Here is a 19,716-nt window from a genome sequence, read left to right on the forward strand (position 1 = left end):
GGGTTTTATTTGTGTGGAACAAGACAGAAAATTGGGGAAAGACGTTATGCATGATGTTTTGACACATCTGTGAAACAAAGACTAGCATGAAATGATTAGCCTAACGATAGCGCCGTACGCATAAAGATGACGTCGCCATTTGTCACGGACGCATCACTGTACATTGTTTCTAAATGGACAGTGATTCTTATGTTCCAAAATGGCATAATTCACATTTATACATAATTAAATTTCACTCGAGTTATAGCTACAATAAAATGAATACATAAATAAAAACAAGGACTATAATCAAAAGATTAGTATGTTGATGTTTTCCCGCCTCTGAAGAGGCGCGTGCACCTGGCCACTTCCGGTGCACGTCCCAAAGCAGGTGGTGGGCTCTTGTCGTCACTGCTTAGTAACGACTGTCTGCGGGGAAAAGATTCACTCCACCGTGGCCTCATAAAAGCTTTTGTTGTATCTAGAGGACATTTTGCGCCAACTCAAAAGTAAAGTGAGCTGTTAGTGACAAGCCGAGGTAGAGGAGGTGGAAAATGGGCAAGGAAGAGCAGACAAACGCGGACTCTCAGTACGGTCAGTTGCGAAGTCGCCATCACCCGTTAAGTTACCTCGGGAGACTTTTTTTTACCTTCTTGTGCTACAAATTAAATAACATGTGTGTACAGTACCGTTATGATTAAAAAATGAATTATTTTTACAAACGTATCTTCCGAATAGTAGTTCTCAGTTTACGACGCAGTTCCGTTACTACGCCAGCGAAGTAGTAACCCTGTCGTGTACGTAAGTCGAGGCATCAAAATCACGAACCAGAAAATCTCGATTTTTTTCCCCTTTAATAATAATTAAGAGTTTTACAAAAGGTTTGTAAGGCACTGTGAATTCTTCTGCTTGACGTTTGTTCTATTGATGGAGCCAAAAGTAAGAGTATTTACAGAATGGGAGGTTTAACAAGGCAACAGTAAACAAACCCTCCCTGCTGGTAAATACAGATTGTATTTCATATCTTCAAATGAAATACGAAAACACCACAGAAGAGGATGTTCGTGTGAATATTATTATATATTGCTGTCCGCGATTTATCAAGTCATCGCAGTCATTTTAGCAGAGATTTTCACATAATTCCCTCAAACTCAGTTGAGGTGAAATCAAAGGAATAACTCTATGTAAACTTTTTTTTCCATTTGTGGAATGTGACTATTTCCTTTTTAATCTTACAAAAAAAGGCTTAACCTAAGTGAAAATCTCTTCTTTAATTATTCGGATTGGAACTATACCCTGGAAGTGACCGATTTTTCTTTTTATGAATATGTTGCTCTGATCACTCTCATGAAGCTGAGTCATTAGATAACTCGGAAAGCTACTCCTCTTGACCCATAAGCCAAAGTTATAAAAATGTAATAAAACAGAGCCATCTTTAAATGGAGTCACCATGAACCTTTTTACGAGTCACCGTTTACTGCAAACAGTATTGTGAAATGTGACACTAATGTCACAGCAAGAGGCTGATGAACAGGTTCCTTTGTTGCGGACATTTCATGATGCTTCTTTTTGTCACTTCTTTACTCTCTTAGAATAAACTCTTTGTGGTTCGATTTTGGTCCCACTCTGTCTATTTGGAGTCTTTCGAAAGCATATGAGCAACATTGTGAATTCAAATGACATTCAAATAACTGTCAGCTGGCAGTATCACGATTGTGCATCTGCTTCACTTCACGTGTTGCTGTATTTTTTGTTGTTGCCCTGAATGGTGTCTAAGGTATAAGACATTTTTTGCTTTTTTACACACAAGCTATTACACTAGTTAGTCATTCTTTTTCTTCCAGGAAACAAATCTGTTTTCCCCACGACTCCACCACCCTGTCCTAACCATATTTACAGCACTTGTAAGATACCCACTCATACAAATAGTTCCGTCATTTGCCGTTGGCATGGTAATTCATTAACTTAAAGAACACATAATACTACGCAACCAAATATCACTCATTTCAAATGAATGTACTTTTAGAATAACTCTATGGTAAAAGATAAAAAATCAGTTTTTAGGTGCTGATTCTTTTTTTAATTAGCATAAAAATATGTTTAGGGGCACACAAAGCCATCTCTGATTCAAATTTTCTGTTGACCAGTTGTAATCGTTTAATAGTGACACAGTCCCGCATGCTACATCTGTTTGGTTTAAAAACCTACTCATACTAATTTTTTTGTTGTCTTTTTTTGTCTAGGTGAACCTGTGGAGTATGACCCCTCCTTTAATGGACCCATAAAGAAGAGGTGATTTTTATTTCCTGCTGCGTTTCCCCCCCCCCCCATGAGTTTGAGTCGACTGACTGACTCACATTGAAGACATGAACTCGTGCTCACAAATTTTTCTCATTTGTTTTCCCTCAGAGGATGTACTGACATAGTTTGCTGTGTTATGTTTATGACGGTCATCCTTGGCTATATCGCAGTCGGGATTGTAGGTGAGCGTAATCTCCCATTTGAAAAGATAACCTCTGTAAACCATGATATTATTTCCTCATTCAATGTTTTATATTTAACACCGCAGAAGTAGGTACGTCAAGGTTAGTTAGTCAGATGTTGACCTTTGAAGCTGCTTTAAAACAGTGCTAAGGAGGATGCTAACATATGTAGATTAAACCTCCCAATGACTTCCTTATTTAGTTCCACTTTACCTTATTTTATTACTTGATTTCCCCCCTCATTATTTTTTTTCTTTTTTCGTGAACAACATAGTTTAACCACACCTGTGTAAACACAGTTCAGTTTTTCGCAGAATTTATTTTGAGCTGCGTATATATTTTTATAAATAATAACCATTAGCAATGTCCAAATTAAGTGAGTAATTCAATTGTCGCGGCAGCATTATTCACTTCTACAGGTAGACATTAGCTAATGTACAAACAAGGAAAAAATTTAAACAAATACAAAAACACCACTGATCTTGTTAAACAATGACCACGGCTTGGTCCTCATTCCAACACGCAGCGACACACTCCCTTATCTTAAGTCAACACAAAGTCTGTGTGCAGGCAGCTCAATTGGACCTCATTAAGATGCATCATTGGGTGCTGCCCAAGTCCTTTTTTTTTTTTTACTGGCCATGACAGAAACGTTAGTGACACTGTTACACCAGAAAGTGTTAGCAAAAAGTAACTAAGAATCTAATCAAGGTTCTGTGGGGTATTCTGAAAAGGGCCGTTCACAGGACAATCTAATCCTTTGCGTGTCTTATCCCTCCCCCTTTTGTCAGCATGGCTTTATGGAGATCCTCGGCAAGTTCTCTATCCAAGAAACTCAACTGGATGGTTCTGCGGCACTGGACCAAACATGTGATTAAGTTTCATTTGCACAAATAACAAACTACACGGTATAACAAGCCATTAATGCTCTGGTGGTAAAGATTTGTTCCCTTTTGTGTTGTCTCTCAGAAATCGACCCGCATTATTCTATTTGGACATGCTCAAATGTGCAACCGGTTTTAATGTGATGGCAGCAGCTCTCAATGGGTTTCAGTGTCCAACCACACAGGTAGAATGGTTTGCACATTTATTTTTCTTTTTTGTGATACTTGCTTCCGTTCTGCGCTGTGATCTTGCTGTTTTACTCCCCATCAGGTATGCGTGGAAAAGTGCCCGACTGAATTCACTGCTCTGGCGCCGCTTGACTACGCTTTGAAACCTGCAAAAGTTTTCCGGCAAAGCCTCTGTGCGCCGTCTTTAAACCTGTCAAACACTAAAATGGTACGTTTTATGCCGATTTAAGCAAAATGGTATTTGTACAATACATCTACTGTATGATTGATTTCTGTTGCCAAGACTTACATCACATTATTTCACATCTTTATTTTTAGACTGTTAAAGAGATTGTGGAAAAGGAGCTGTGTCCTTTCTATACTATTCCCACAACATCTGGTGAGTGCAAATTACTGTATGAAATATTTTGGGTCTAAGTTCTGATTTTAAATTTAAGGTTCTTGACAGATTAAAACCTCAGAAGTCGAACGGAAATTACCAGGAAAGATCTGCCTGGGAAGTCACACAAAACGTTTGCCAGCTCACTTGTTGACCATTTTGAGGCACCGTTGCAACTTCACACAGATGTCATGCTTGCGACAGTTTCGCTCTCGAATTCAGTTATTTTTTTGAGAAAAAGAAAATCAAACAGCATCCCAGAACAGTTTTCACTGGATTTATCTATTTTTTTTCAAAACGTTAACGTTTGTTTCTAACATGCCAAACTAAAAATGACAATGGCCCATTTATGGTCTCTTCTCTTTGTAGTTATCGGAAGATGTTTGCCTGATGTCAAAGTTCTCGGGGATATGCCAGCGAATTTTTCCAGCGTTGCAGGCTTGCCACCATCTGTCAGCGAAACGGCTGACCTCCTCAAGAACGGCACTGGGTAGAGCCAATGAATATAATCATAAAGTGTACACTAATGTTGATTTAAAAAAAAAAAAAGACAACTTTTCACATTTATGAAGCACACTAGTCACTGTTCAAGGCGCAAATTAAAGCACGGCCCACTTTCGTAATCCTCTTGTTCTCCTCGTTACCAGCACAGGGTCGCTTGCCTCGTAAGTGTGTCCAACCTTGTTGTCGTTAGTCCTGTTGCTGTGCATGAGCTGTGTTATCTTGAGACATGCTCAGTTTTTTTTTCTTGCATGTGTTTCGTCATCCTTTGGATGCTAGCAGTGATGCAGTGGAAAGACAATTCGGCTGGAATCATTTGATCATCATTTATTTTTTTTTTTAACCACTGCATCAATTTTAGTAGCTTATAGCACATTTTTTTTATAAATTATTGCCACTAAGTACAAACTGACTTTGTGTTTGTTTTTGTCTTGATCAGGGACATTTTGAACGGATTCAGCGCCAGGGACGTAGGTGTCAGGATCTTTGAGGATTTTGCATCATCGTGGCCCTGGATCCTTGTGTTAGTTGATGCCTCACACTTCCACCTTTTGGCTAATTTTGTACATAGTACAAAAACTAAATTACCGCGACATCTTTGTGATAAACTGGACTTTTTGAATGTATCAAAGACACCTGGAAGCACTTTTGAATTGATTGTCTGAGTTCCTTTATTTTTCTTTTTGTTTTCCACAACAGTGGTCTGGCAATAGCGATGGTGCTCAGCATGTTGTTCTTGCTGCTGCTGAGATTCACTGCTCGCGTTGTGGTGTGGCTCCTTATTGGAGGCGTCCTGTGCACTGGGGCATATGGTGAATATATAGCAAACACAATTTGCGTCCTGATTGTGGTGGAGGCTTTGTTTTATTTGCCTTGTGCGTGTGCACAGGATGTCTTTGAAGCATTGTGTGATTTTCTTTCAGGGATTTTGCACTGCTACTGGGAGTATGCCAACTACAAGAATCTTTCCGCTTCCATTTCTGACATTGGATTCACCACCAACTTCAGTTTTTACCTAAAAGTGCAAGAGACCTGGTTAGCGTTCTGTGAGTTCCCTCATACTCATACTTTCTGAATCCATCCAAAACTGAAAATAAGGCATTTTATGTACCTCCCGTAATCATTTAATTTTTTTATTGGTTTCCTCCTCAGTGATCATCCTAGGCGTGGTGGAGGCCATCCTTATCTTAGTTATCATCTTCCTGCGAAACAGAATCCTCATTGCCATCGCACTCATCCAGGAGTCCAGCAAGTCAGTCGTGCTGTGATGCAATTTAATAGAATAATTTTGGACATGCACAGCGCGTTACGTTGTGGCTCTTGTGTCTTCTTAATAACGTGAGCTGTTCCGCAGGGCCATCGGTCTAATGATGAGCACGCTCTTCTACCCTCTGTTGACATTCGTTCTCCTCTTGGTTAGCGTGGCCTACTGGGTTAGCACTGCGTTGTATCCTTTCATTGTGAACGTTCAGATACAGACTACAGAACTGATCAAATATGGGCCAGCGCATGACTTGTTTGTTTCTCCTGAGCCAATCAATACAGGTATTTGGCCACCTCAGGAGGGGCCATCTACAAAGTGGTAGCACTCAACTCCACTGTGGGTGAGTGTCAGCACATCAACGGCACTGTGGACTGCGACCCTCAGGTGAATGGAAATCATAATACCATTTGTTAGTCACCTGAATTTCAGTCCGCCATTGCTTTTGAATGAGTCCACTTGTCTTTTGTTTTTTTTTACTGGACAGCAACTGTATATTCGCCATTGATTCACTTACTGTTCGACCTGCTTTAGACTTTCAAGGCATCCGATTTCCCAACCTGCCCCTCGGCTGCGTGCATCTTTGTCAAATACAATTCTGAGGGCCTCCTCCAAAGGAACCTGTTCAACCTTCAGTTCTACAACGCGGTGGCCTTTTTTTGGTGCGCCAACTTCATCATTGCTCTGGGTCAATGTACGCTGGCCGGCGCCTTTGCTGCCTACTACTGGGCTTTCAGCAAACCCGATGACCTCCCCAGGCTCCCCCTCTTCAGTGCGTTTGTGCGCACACTAAGGTAGGTCGATTTGTGCTCTCTAGTGTGACTGTACTCGAAATGTTCTGCAGAAAGGAAAAAAAATCTCAGAAGAGTCAAATAAATATCAGTTGTCTGCAGTTTAAACTTTGTCCTCTAATGGGCGCCAAAGAGCTTAAGAAATAGGTGGTTGCAACCCACATGACAAGCACCATATGAAGTGGATGATTTGTGCAAATACTTGGAATCTTTAGCTGACATTATATTCAACCAATGTTCTTTCTGAACCTACCGTGAATAATTTCAGGTACCATGTTGGCTCGTTGGCATTCGGTGCTTTGATCCTGACCTTTGTGCAGGTTGTGAGGTTCCTCCTAGAATACATTGACCACAAAACCAGAAGTAAGACCTCTCGCCGAAAGAGCTACTGTATTATTTTTTTTCAAATACAGTACTGTAATTTTTTATGTTTTAAAGGCCCCTAATATGTTTTTTTCACCTTTAACTCCACCCAGCGGCACAAAACCCGTGTGCACGTTTCATACTGTGCTGCATGAAGTGCTGCTTCTGGTGCCTGGAGAAGTTCTTCAAGTTCCTCAATAGAAACGCATACATCATGGTAAGCTCAACGGGTGTTAGTAATCATGTCATGACCACACAAAATATGAATGTTTTAATTTTATACTGTATATTTTTGCATAACTTGTGCTTTTGGACAGATTGCTGTTTATGGGAAAAACTTCTGTATCTCTGCAAAGAACGCTTTCGCTCTGATTATGAGAAACATAATAAGGTTTGTGCTTAAGAGCCACATCTTGGTTTTAAAATGGATAGGTTAGAAATGAAATAATAAAATGTCTATAATTAAATAATCCATGCTCTTTTTTTTTTAGTGTTTGATGAGAATTAAAATTGACAATGAATCTGATTTGCTCTCAGCAATTGTGAATTGAAAATGTTCAATACAGAAACATATAAGGTATATTTGTGCCTCACAGAACTGTAATACTGGATAAAGTGGTCGACTTGTTGCTGTTCTTTGGCAAGCTCCTCGTAGTGGGTGGAGTGGGTACGTATGACACCTTTAACGCGTTCAGGATTTCTGTGGCACATTTGTCATTAAAAATACAACAAGAATCATCCACAATGAGCAGAGTGGTGATACCAAGCGTTTTTTTTTTTTGCAGGTGTGCTGTCTTTTTTCTTCTTCTCTGGCCGAATTCCTCTGCCACACAGCACGGCGCAGTCGCAGACCCTCAACTACTACTGGATGCCAATCATTGTATGACTGCTCAATGTGATCATTTCATCTTCTCAACTATGCAAACAAAAGTCATTGAGCGTCTTGGTGTCGTTTTTCTCCAACTGACCATCATAGACGGTAGTGGTTGGCAGCTACCTCATCGCGCACGGATTCTTCAGCGTGTACAGCATGTGTGTCGACACGCTCTTCCTCTGCTTCTGTGAGTACATAATGACAACGCTTCCTTAGCCCTATTTATTAAACTATTCTATGCTCACTTAAATTTCAAGAGTCAACAATTGGGCACGATTATTTAACATTGCAATCAAATGTTCGCAGTGGAGGACTTGGAACGTAACGACGGCTCTCTGGAGAAGCCGTACTTCATGTCCAAAAACCTGATGAAGATTCTGAACAAAACCAACAAGACCCCCAGAAAAAGGAATTGATCTTGTTACCACAACCCCTATGGGAATAAGTAATGATTCCATACTGTTCTATTGTCCTGTTTACCAAAAACAAAATGCTGATTTTGCACGTTTGAAATATTTTCCAAAGCTCAAATATCGTTTGTGAGTGCAATGTACATTTGAAAAGACTGAACCTGTTTATGTGAGTTTTCTTGATTGACTGCATCTTTGGTTCACGCAAGTTACCGTAGCACAGAAAAATGTTTGTTAAAGTATCCCTATGAATATTATAGCTGTTGTAAATATTACATAGAGGACCTCAACGTGATTTGTTTAGATGGAAATTTATTTTTTTTTAGTTTTATAAATACACCTGGCCATCTGAATACTGTTTGTAATAAAAAATAGTTTGTCAAAAATATGTTCAAAATTGTGCCAACCCACTGTGTCTGTTTTCTCATCACGTGTTTGCATTTGAGTAGTCAGAGATGGTGCAACAAATGATTTATTTTGCCCAACTATCTGCAGGCAACGTGGCTTCAATGTCCACTCAGGGATGATGCAAATGTTGTCTGTGTCCTGTGATTCAAACTGGATGGAGGAATTAATGAAAACGGTGAAATAATCACCACACTTGAGGTTCCTTGTTTGATTGTCAGGCTTGAATTATTTGACAAAGACACAAAACGTGGTGGATGCCTTAATGAAAATTTTAATGTCTTGCTTAATCTCACATTAGCTTCATATTAAATAAGACAAATATGCGACCCAAGATTAGCGCTCCTGTCAATCAAATGAGGACCATATTTTAATTTTTTTTTTTTTTTTATGGTAGACGTTGGCAGAAGATGTGTTAACCTTGGGTGGCAAAATTTACAAAAAGCATCCTGGTTATCAGTGCCATAGCTACAAATTAATTAAAAAAAAAAACACACATTCACAAATCTATATACAAATGCATCACTTGCTCTGACATACAGGATGTGGTTTATAGTTGAGATCCCAAAAGGAGAGTCGACTGAACTGCAGCGAGTCTGCCTGGTATTAAGTGAAATCATTTTCCCAATATGGTTCATTGAGATTTCGCTTTTTGTACTCCCCAATTCCTCTGCTCTTATTTTGGGAAGCTTTGGTACAAAAAAAAAACGAACAACAAATGAGGACAGGTTCAACCAACATCACAGTGCACTGGCAGTCATTTTTAAGACAGAAAGAGCGAAACATCCACACAAACCCAATTACTCTGAACCAAACTGCTACTCTTTGGCCTTTTAGAGGCAAGAAAATGGTTGCTATGGTAACCACTGGTGTTAGCGCTCCTCTTCTGCCACTTTTTGTCTCTTTGTGGCTAAGAGGGGTGAATTAGAGTCACTACGCTTGAAATAGCCATCGGAGAAAGGCCTGGTCGCCCTGATCACATAATACTGTCTCTCTTCTGACCCCCTTAAAGACAGACAGATTATTCTGACAGTGAGCCCATTATAGTTTAGCACCGCCCTCGTTTCTATCAGCGAATATCTCCGGGCGCATGCTGCGTGAGGGAGGGGAAAGGCTAATTCAACAGCTCATTTTTTCTGTTTCGTATTAACAAAAGGCAGTTTGGTGGGGCTTGATGTGACATTTTTGCAAACAACCGCTCCCCCGAGTTATTACCTCATCGGAAACAAAACATGAAAGTGTATGTGGTTCAGGTTAAAGTGTGCGATTTTCAGTGAGCGACACCCGTCCCTTCCCCTCTGTCCGTCCGTCTTTGTCGCTCGTCCTCTTGGTCACACGCTCAGCAGCCAGAAGAAAAAGAAAACAGCCACGAACAGGAAGAGGCAGTCTTGCCAATTATAATTCCCGTTGTTGACGTTACCCCCGTTGCCTTGGGCTTCACCTGCATATTGGTCTGGAAGGACACGAGGGAGGGTTACAGAGTTATACTACAATTAAAAAATAAAATACTTATTTTATCAACTGCTCTTAACTACCTGCTCTGTGAAAAGGGTCGTTGCCGTTGAACACGGTTGTGAAGAAGCCGAAGGGGAAAGCGCCGATGCCAAACGACATGTGAAAACTGGTGTCGCTGAAACCCTGGAACATCTGAAAAGCACAAGTGACTTTGAATTGGATGAAAGGTAAACAACTCTGTGTGCGTATGTAGACAATAACTTGAATCGACTACAAATTTTGAGACACACTTAGCAAGCAAGCATTATCACATCAGAGTTTTTTGCTAAACTTGTCCACTAGGTGTCAGTGTGAGCTCAGCCTTTTTTTGCACTATGTCACAGAAGTGAGCGCCCCCCACCAGACTCACCCCGCCTCTGCTTTCTGGCTCCGTTCTCTGTCCCTGAGGCCGTGGGGGAGTTTTCAACCTGGAGTTCAACACAAACAGTCACTCACAAGGACACGGTCAGGCCATCACACACATACGCAGTATGCAGGGTACAGGGCGCACCGGGGGTCCTCTTGACTGGAGCTCCCTCGTCCGTATAGCGGGATCACCTTGTCCCGGCTGATACCGGCTTTACACACAGGACACTGCGGTCTGCTTGGCCTCGTCTCCAACCACTGAACAGAGCAGCACAGGAAAGGGAAAATTCTCAGTTTCCATGTAGATCTCAAGTGACGCATACAATATGGTTGCTTACATTCGCAAAACACATGAAATAACCAATATGGACCATATAACCATTAATCCGTTTTGGCCTTCCCGGAAAAAATAAAATTTTAGTAATTTTTAAATGACAATTACAATATTCTATTTCATAAAAACATACAGTAATGACATAAGTAAAATGCACAGAATTCAATTCAATAGTTCTGTTGCTCCTGGTGTGCGCATCTTGGCCACCTGGGGGCAGTATATCGAGACTAATATTAGTCATTCTTTGCAGAGGATAAATTATGTATGCCTGCAACTCTGCAAGTATTGTTGTATATTATCTGTCCACGCATGTTGGTCCATCATTTGTGTTCAAAGAGCTTTTTTTTTTTTAAATACAGCGGCACCGATGTTATCTGTTAGGGAATAGTGCTCCCCATGATGTGTTCATGGGTTAGGTTGGATTGCTCATTAAACTGCTGCTTGTGAAAGTGAATTGACTTCACTACCACCAAATACGATCTGATTTGTATCCACATCTTGATGCAGATCTGAATGTATCTGATTTTCTGCACTTTTTTGATTCACATTGCCATGACGTACAATACTTTCAAATTGTGCCAGTGAACCACGCCGGGTAACTAAACTAAAGTGTGCCACAGAGAAAGAAGTGGTAAACAGAAGCATTAAAGGTATTAGTATGTTTAAGCTGTACTAAGTCATCTTACGTGGGCCGATTACCAAGTTACAAACTTAGATCAACATTCCATGATCAGATAGTTTGGGCCGGGACTTTAAACACTAATATATATGTAAGTGCCTTCTTCATTTGTTTTGACAGCCGGCAACAGTTGGAGAGCATGCTACAACACAAAGACGTCAGTGGAAAACGATTGTTGTGTAAGTTGATTTATCTATTCATTGCCTATTTTTTTTTAGGAAAAAAACATGACATATTTAGACATTCCTTTTCATTGCAAGAGTCACTAAACATTTGGTGAGGGAAATCAAGAACAAAGTCAATGATGATAAACTTACTTGATGGAGACAAGGCCAGCTGGAAAGAGAGAAAAGGCAAACAATTATTAACGTGTATAACTATGACATTCATGTTCAATTAGTTTATGTGAACGACGAGAAAAGTTTAGTTCAGCTAAACTAATAAAATAATCACACTTTACTCTTTGGCTATATAACCACAATAATACTTTTGTTATTATTATATCATTAAAACCACAAAAAAATGTAGTAGTAGCAGTTTGCAGTTTCCATTGTAATATTTTGCCCCCTCTTGTGTAATCAAAACTGGGAAACTAAAATTGTACAAAACTGCAAATCACGACCACAATATCTTGTGAAAATTATTGTTACTCTATAAATATACTTTTTGACATAGTTGTTAAATGAATGACATAATCAAGACCCACGAGAGAGAAACCAAGCGCAACCTGATGCAACCAGAAAGAGAGAAACACACACACACACACACACACTTCAACAATGTAGCGTTTGTGTAACACTGGCTATCTGATGGCTGACATTCCTTCGCAAGATGCACGCAACAGAACAAAATTTCCAACTCTGATGGCAAAACTCCAGTTCACTGGTTACCAAAGACTTTTCTTTTTTCAATTGTGTGTTTGCACCGCCTGATAGCATTTAAAAGTGTTTATCCCCGGCACACTACGACACGAGTCCGACTGTCTACAATCTACATCATTAATGCAGCAGGCACACGTGCTGTCACATGACCCTGGAGTGGAGCAGGCATGTGATTAATCCAGGCGAGTAATTGGCAAGCACTAATTTAAGACAGAGCTGAATGATTTTGACAAATAATCTTACTGCCATTTCTTTCCTCAATTTTGTGTTTTAATATTCTTTTTTTTTTTTTTTTCAACAAACAAAAGCAATAAATTCATCTGTATTACAATGTGCAAGTCCCCTATTGCAAGCGTGGCTACAACCTAGCCCAGCAATAAAAGTGGGTTTACTATTTAGATATTAGAGTGTGTGTAGTTTGCTTGCGGATCAGAACTGCACCGCATCATCCCGAGAGCTGTTTCGAACATGATGGCAACTGCTATGCAAAGTTGCAACATGAGATGATGTCATCACTCGGCTGCCTTACTGATTGTTGCATCATATTACAAAGTCTGGAGGTCTCTCAGGGGAGGCCAGACGGAAAAGAGGCTGGATGGTGGGTAATCATGGAAACTAAATTACCAAAGCACACGACACAGAAATGAAAGTTTGCACACATTGTCACGTTACTGTCTACGAGTGAACAATTCCTCTGCAGTTTAGGGCTTGATAATGAATCAAATTCGAATTGACATTGCAATAAGTAGAATGCGATGTTCAACCCTAGTTGGCATATGGTTAAGAGGGCACAGCAAAATTGCCATCGAAAATGATTGGTGGGATAAAAATAAGTTTGCAAAATAAATAGAATCTTAATAGATGTTAAGTAATTTGAGCACATGTCATTGCAATTCATTGCACATTTTGGCTCCCAAATACTAACAGAAAACACAGGTCACAAGTACCGTGCAAAAAATACCCCATGGATGCACATTTTAGAACAGTTTCAATGTAGACCAGAGTTGACATTTACGTTTTAAGAGCTCTAATAACACAAAACAAGTTGGTGCTACATTCCATTAGTTAAGAGAACCCGAGATCTTTAATCTGCATAAAGTGAGCCAGCAAGTTAATGTGTTACAAGCAGCAAGTCAGCCATTATGTCAAAACATACAAGGTCAGCATGAGCAACAAAGCTCACACAAAAGATCACCAACTCATTCACACACATTAGACGAAATGCTCAGTAAATAGAAAATATAGCAGGCGTCATTCTACCGTTAAAACGGATGTAAATAAAGGCCGCCCTGCATGTCAGGTTTTGATTATTTCACAACAATCAAGCCCCGAAGCTCGCCACGCTCGGTTCGTACCAGAACAAGTGGCCGCACATACTGATGACAGCGTCCTTAGCGGTGTCGAAACAAATGTTGCACTCGAAGCTGCCTCGGTCCCGATCGTCTTCCCCGTTACCACCGCCCAGTCCATCGCGATCTTTGCGGCTCTCCCCGCCCGGGTAGCCTCCTCTGCTGGCCGGTCCGCCGTCACTCGACGACCGGGGATCGGTGGCCGCCATAGTAGGTGCCGTGCAAGAGAAAAGGGTTCACGCACCGAGCTGTCACACGAGAGCCCGACTCGGACTAACGTCGTTTGACTGTGAATCACAAGCGACGAGTCGACGGCTGTCACTTAACTAAAGCTGTGCGTCTGACGCACTTCCGGAATACACACTAGTATTTCCGGGCAAATAAAAAGCAGTTCTCTACTCCGCTGTCGTCATAAATCATGAAATAAACCAAAACCAAAACAACAGACGAAGACCGACAACAACAACAATAATAATTATAATAATAACAACGGTGAATATCGAAAAAAAAACAATTGTTGAATCATTTAATATTGCAAATAATAAAATGCACGTAAAATAAAGGACTAATAACACAAAAATAATGATAAGATTATTATTATTAATAATATAACGATGTCAAATGTTTGAAACCATGCTTTCCTCTAATAGAGTAAATAATCAAATAAATACAAAACACCAAAACTAATTTGAATTATATTCATAATAATTATAATACGCCCATGGCGTAGTTGTGGTAAAAAATAAAAATAAAATAAATGACTCAACATAATGCTAATGATAATAATAATTTATATTATTTAAGTTTTACAATTTAACACGTACGTAAACCTATATGACCGGACCCTTTTGTCTGCATATTGTTTCCCAACGGAGGCCGGGGCAGTAAGCACATCGTGCATGTTGTGTGCTCGGACTTAGCACACGTTGCTATCATGTAACTTTGTCCAGTTGTGTACAACGTTGGCGCATTGAAGTAATCGAGACGCGCTCGCAAATCACGTTTAGTTGCAACGTTCTCATTTACTTCATACTTTCTGATTTTCGGACACTTCTCGTGTAAATTCCACCAGTCAGCCATCATGAAGATCAAGCGACAGAAAATAGCCAAGAAAACGTTATCCTTTTACAAATACAATTTTAACTTTCGGCAACCTTTTCAGATCCTCATTGACGGAACTTTTTGTCAAGCGGCATTAAAGAACAAGATTCAAATCAAGGAGCAAATGCCAAAGTATCTTATGGGCGAGTTGCAGCTTTGCACCACTAAGTGAGTATATTCGAGTTGCATTATGCTTTCTGTGAAAATAACATTGAATCATGCATTTTTGCGTGTTTTTCAGTTGCGCTCTCAAAGAATTAGAAAATCTGGGCAAAGATCTCATTGGGGCCAAAATCATTCTGCAGAGGTATCAAGTGAGGAAATGCCAGCATTTGAAGAGTCCAGTTCCTGCCTCGGAGTGTCTACTTTCCATGTTGGAGGGCACAAACCCGCATCACTACTTTGTTGCCACACAGGTCACACTTTTTGTAATCTTAAAGGGGACATATTATGGTTAAATTGACTTTTTAGTTGTTTATATACAAATAGTGACGTCAGGTTCCGCCATGTTTGAGGTTGTATGTCACATTATAGTTGATTTTTAACATGCAAGCGTGTATTTGTGGTTCGTTGTGCAGGACTTAAAGCTGACAACAGGTCTTAAGAAGATCCCAGGCGTGCCTCTTCTCTACATCATCCAAAACACCATAGTGCTGGACAAACCCAGTCAATCTTCGCTGGACCAGGTCCAGGCTGTCCAGCTGGGTGAGCTTGTCACTCCGGCGCAGCAGCAGAGCCTTCGCAGCATGAAAGAGGAGCAGGGCATTGTTAAGAAAGACGGCGACAGACGGGGGAAGAAGAGGAAGAGGAAACCGCACAACCCGAACCCCCTGAGCTGCCTAAAGAAGAAGAAGAAAAAGGGGCCAACGCCACCGCTTAAAAAAACTGAGCCAGGTCAGAAGAGGACTCGGAGCAGACACAAGAAACGGAAAACACAAGGAGACAATCAAGTTGCCACACCTATAGTTCAATAATCGTAGAACCGATCTGAGTGAGTGAATGAATGAGGTGTTCTAATTTTCGATTATTACAGTAAGTTATGTTAACTTACTTGGTCATTGTCAATGGCAGCCCCACAGTGACCCTTTTTTACTTTTTACCATCACATCATGTATACATTACATCAACATTTTACAAATTCTAACTTTGCAAGTACATTGATAGCAACAATCAATGCATGAAAACATTTACACATCTGTGCAAATAAAATATGTGAATATTTTTGCCTAAATTATTAAATGGATGTTAATAATGGTGATGTGATTTCTGGACATGCTACGAACGTTGTATTCCTTCCTGGATGTGCCACTAGAGGGCAGAAGAGGTAACGTATTGTTGCAGGAAGTTAACCTATATTGGTCCGCACAGTTGTGATAGAAACAATTTCAGCACCATGATTGCTTAGTTTTTTTGGCACCTAATATTTTTATGTAACTGCTGCATTAAAAAAATGTTTGTATTTTCTTGATTTCACAAGTAGTCAAAAGAACTAGAAAAGCGTTCTAGTTTGAATAAGCTTCATATTTATCTATACAGCTTGTGTCCCGTTCTAGCTAAAAAAAAATGTTGCTTTAAAATTGTAACTTTCTCTATAGGTCTTTATGGTAGACTAGTAATCGTGATTTAATGTTGACAGTATCGCGCAGACCATTTTACGTAGTTGTCATTACAAGGCATTTGTGAAATTGTGTGTCTGACATCAAACTAATAGAAAACTGCACAATATTATGCATCATGCAAGTAAGAGTCATCAATTTGACCTTTTTTTTTTTTTTAAACGGCTTATTTGAAAATCTTATTTTTGCCATGCTTCTGCTCCTCATCTGACGTTCTTTGTCGCCCTCCAGAGGAACCTCCGGTCACTACATCTTTTCTAAATTATTAAACTCTTGAAAGAGATTATTGTAGCATAAATTACCAAAACTATTAGGTTTATTTTTTTCGCCAGTTTAACCGGGGTTGGTCGTTACCTGAGCCCGATCAAATGTGACGTCTTCATTCAAGAGCAAATGCCAAAATGAGATGGATAAAAACAGGTGGATTTTGCTGCTTAGTCTATATTCCACAAACAACATTAATCAAAACGCCGTATTTAGGCTTGTTGGGCTGCATAGAACATATTAAGATTTTTTTTTGCTCTTTAAATACCCATTCTAAACAAACCAGGAAATTCATTTGTCTATTCAAGGATCAAACACCTGTTGTGAATTCTGCCTTTGCTGATTATAGAGAAGCAAATTGTGCAAAAATGACTGAAACTTTAAACAATTGGTTATGCATTCAAAAGTTTAAAAAATGTAAGGGTGCATTTTTTGGTTCATCCTGAAATAGTGTTCAAGTTAGAGAATGAGACCACGTGTAATAAATTGGTGGTGTCAGTATGATGAAGCATGCAAACAGTGCTAAACTTTCCGTTTAGGAACGCTATCCGAATTTAGCGGAACTTTTCCCTCCCTTTGCAAATCCTTTGGGGGGCACATGTCAAAGTGGTTTAGTATGTATTTGGGTGGGTTTGCTCCTACTGTATGTCTTTATCTCGCACGACTGCACACACATGTTGTTTCACATGACTCATCACCGAAAGCAACAAAGTGACGAATGACTGCCAAGAAGAGGCCGAACCACTTGGAAGCACTGACCGATTGTGCCGTCTTATTTCTGCTCAGAATCAGGCCCGTAAGTCAGACCCCTGTCTCATCTCTACACAAAAAGTCAGAGGAAAAACTGCTCAGGGTTGCCAAAAACCATCCCACATAGCCCAGGGGGAATGGATTTAACTTGGACACAAAGAGCCTGGTTGTTTTTCACTGTAGGATGGCCTTTGTGCTGAGGAATAGGCTAACACTGAAGCAGTGTCTCACTCCTCGCCCAACCTGTCTGCCTCCTAAGCTTGACAAGCAGGTCTTATTTAGGCAGCAAAGCGGCCGCGACGTCCATGGGGGGCTTTGATGGATTTGGTTTGTGCTGTACATCAGGCCGACCAAAAGAGAGCCCCATCGTGGCACATTTCTCACAGTTGAGTTGTATGGGGGGGGGCATTGAATGAGAACCAAAAAGCCCCCCCCTGCTCGCTAAAAAACATGGGGGAGGGTGTGGTGGCTTAGGTTAGGATGGGAAGAAAGGAGGGGGGTCTTTTCACTTCTTATTGGAAGCAACAATAGTCTTTGTCCGAGATCTTCGACCATTCTTATTCGGGCTCCCCAAAAAGGAGGAGGGGTGTTTCTCCATAGTAACAATGACAAAACAAGGCAGCTCCACACGAGGCGGGCAGAGTGAGCGCTGACGGAGGAGAAGACAGAAACGGTGCATCCAGCCGAGACTTCTGGATCAAGTTTGACGAGCGGCTTGAAAAACTGCAGGAAGGCAACACATGAGTCCCGGCATCCCGGCATGGACCGTGACAGCCACAGCGAGGACACCTTGTCCACCATGGTCCTGGAGAACATCAAGAACAAACTGATCGACGCCTTCAGGACGAGCGGAGGCTCTCGAGAAGATCGGCGGGAGGATGACCACGTCCGAGCGAGGCAGCTCAGCATCAGCAGGAGTCATCAAGCCAATGAGGAGTTGAGGAGGGCCAAGATAGACGGAGCTATCACTTGGCTCCGGTCCGAACTGGTATGTTGACACGATGGCTGTTTTCAATCTCTTCCTTTTTAATCCATGTTCCGTCAAAAAAAATAAATAAATAAAAGTATGAACACAAACAAGATAAAACACAGTAGCAGAGTAGGCGTAAGTGTTGATCAAAAACAGGCTGTTTATTCACTCCTAAAAATGTAGTATTGCGATCCACTGTAACATTCCGCACAATTGAGAAAAAAAAATATGAATAATAACTTCATGTACAATGCATCGCAGGTGGTAAATAAAAACACTAATTATTATTCAATGTTTCTTGGCAATCACTGCACTACATCGTTAGTGCCTTATGTCATCAGATTTTGAAGCTTTTTTTTCCCATGTGTCGTGACGGTAACTAGCAAAGTTCAGAGTGAAAAATTATTTTCAATGGCCAGGATATTGTTTGATTTTTGGCATGAGTCGCTTAATCAAAATTGGGTGACGGAGCGAAAAATCCAATTTATAAAAGCCAATGATGCCACAGGGGGGTGACAAAGCACTAGTTTTGTCTCAATATGATGCCTCAACTCACTTCAACTTTGACACCATAAAAATAGCAGCAACGTCGTATTTTTATTGCTTTGTAAAAAGAAAAAAAAGGGATTCAGTATTTCAGTGACTCTCAGAATACTCAGTGGCCACTCCGTTAGGCACACCTGCAATTGCAAGATTTCAGAAATTTGCAGAAATATTTTTTCAATCTTTTCTTGTATTTTATCATCACATTCAAAAATGTTTTGTAGGCCAGCATGTGATACACGATGACCTCATCACCTTTGCTTTGCTCTCCCGCAGTTGGAGATGCGTTCGCAGGACCTCCAGCTGGCTCAAACACTGCTGGGACTCAATACCGAGATCCAAAGACTGAGAAGGGAGAGTTACGGAGGTTCGGAGGACGCGGGTGACGATCAGCAGTAAATCCAAACGGAAAAGTGTACAATTCTGAGGCGGCGTGAGATTGAATTTAAATGATGACTGGATGTATTTTAATTCTGTTCAAATAAAAATGACGGCAATTGCATTTCAAAGTAAGCAGGGTAAAAAAAAAAACAAAAGAAATGTTTTGCACTTATACCAAAATGCGCTTTCAGTTTTATTTCCTCTAAAATGAGACAAGATGCTTTGGTAGTCTGAGAATCAAACGAATCACTTTTACTCTTTCTAATATCTTTATTGTTCGTGTCATCTGTTGGGAATAAATCTTGAAGCTTGGCGATGGTTATTAAATACATCCATGTGGTATTCTTTTAGAAACTTAATTCACAAATACGGAGTGAATCAATCAGTAAGATGATACTCCCCTAAAAAAGGTCTAAATTGTTCAATCGATGACACAAGATGGCGGCAAAGCACTACTTTTGTAAGTGAC

At 40.4% G+C, this 19,716-nt stretch overlaps 4 protein-coding genes across 4 annotated transcripts; 3 read left to right on the forward strand and 1 right to left on the reverse strand.

Moving 5' to 3' along the window:
- Positions 1-348: 348 nt before the first annotated feature.
- slc44a4 (solute carrier family 44 member 4) lies at positions 349-8,432 on the forward strand. The gene is made up of 22 exons (XM_088318784.1): positions 349-573; positions 2,223-2,271; positions 2,389-2,462; positions 3,254-3,332; positions 3,432-3,531; positions 3,618-3,743; positions 3,854-3,914; positions 4,284-4,404; positions 4,855-4,938; positions 5,115-5,227; positions 5,339-5,461; positions 5,568-5,667; positions 5,770-5,862; positions 5,961-6,063; positions 6,211-6,470; positions 6,736-6,830; positions 6,944-7,047; positions 7,148-7,221; positions 7,427-7,497; positions 7,616-7,710; positions 7,807-7,891; positions 8,011-8,432. Exons 1-22 carry the CDS (start codon positions 534-536, stop codon positions 8,118-8,120), a joined length of 2,160 nt encoding a protein of 719 aa, XP_088174910.1. The 5' UTR covers positions 349-533; the 3' UTR covers positions 8,121-8,432.
- Positions 8,433-8,898: 466 nt separating this feature from the next.
- Positions 8,899-13,980, reverse strand: rnf5 (ring finger protein 5). The gene is made up of 6 exons (XM_088278475.1): positions 13,629-13,980; positions 11,710-11,728; positions 10,525-10,637; positions 10,384-10,441; positions 10,055-10,166; positions 8,899-9,972 (listed from the first exon to the last, which is right to left on the reverse strand). Exons 1-6 carry the CDS (start codon positions 13,829-13,831, stop codon positions 9,851-9,853), a joined length of 627 nt encoding a protein of 208 aa, XP_088134601.1. The 5' UTR covers positions 13,832-13,980; the 3' UTR covers positions 8,899-9,850.
- Positions 13,981-14,494: 514 nt separating this feature from the next.
- On the forward strand, positions 14,495-15,954 carry utp23 (UTP23 small subunit processome component). Its single transcript, XM_088319206.1, has 3 exons — positions 14,495-14,891; positions 14,965-15,139; positions 15,302-15,954. Exons 1-3 carry the CDS (start codon positions 14,704-14,706, stop codon positions 15,695-15,697), a joined length of 759 nt encoding a protein of 252 aa, XP_088175332.1. The 5' UTR covers positions 14,495-14,703; the 3' UTR covers positions 15,698-15,954.
- A 1,944-nt stretch (positions 15,955-17,898) lies between these two features.
- Positions 17,899-19,476, forward strand: aard (alanine and arginine rich domain containing protein). Its single transcript, XM_088319207.1, has 2 exons — positions 17,899-18,341; positions 19,143-19,476. Exons 1-2 carry the CDS (start codon positions 18,114-18,116, stop codon positions 19,263-19,265), a joined length of 351 nt encoding a protein of 116 aa, XP_088175333.1. The 5' UTR covers positions 17,899-18,113; the 3' UTR covers positions 19,266-19,476.
- Positions 19,477-19,716: the final 240 nt, after the last annotated feature.

The sequence above is a fragment of the Idiotropiscis lumnitzeri genome, chromosome 16 (assembly GCF_059441095.1).
Source record: "Idiotropiscis lumnitzeri isolate Australia: NSW breed Sydney's pygmy pipehorse chromosome 16, RoL_Ilum_1.0, whole genome shotgun sequence".
NCBI classification, from domain to species: domain Eukaryota; kingdom Metazoa; phylum Chordata; class Actinopteri; order Syngnathiformes; family Syngnathidae; genus Idiotropiscis; species Idiotropiscis lumnitzeri.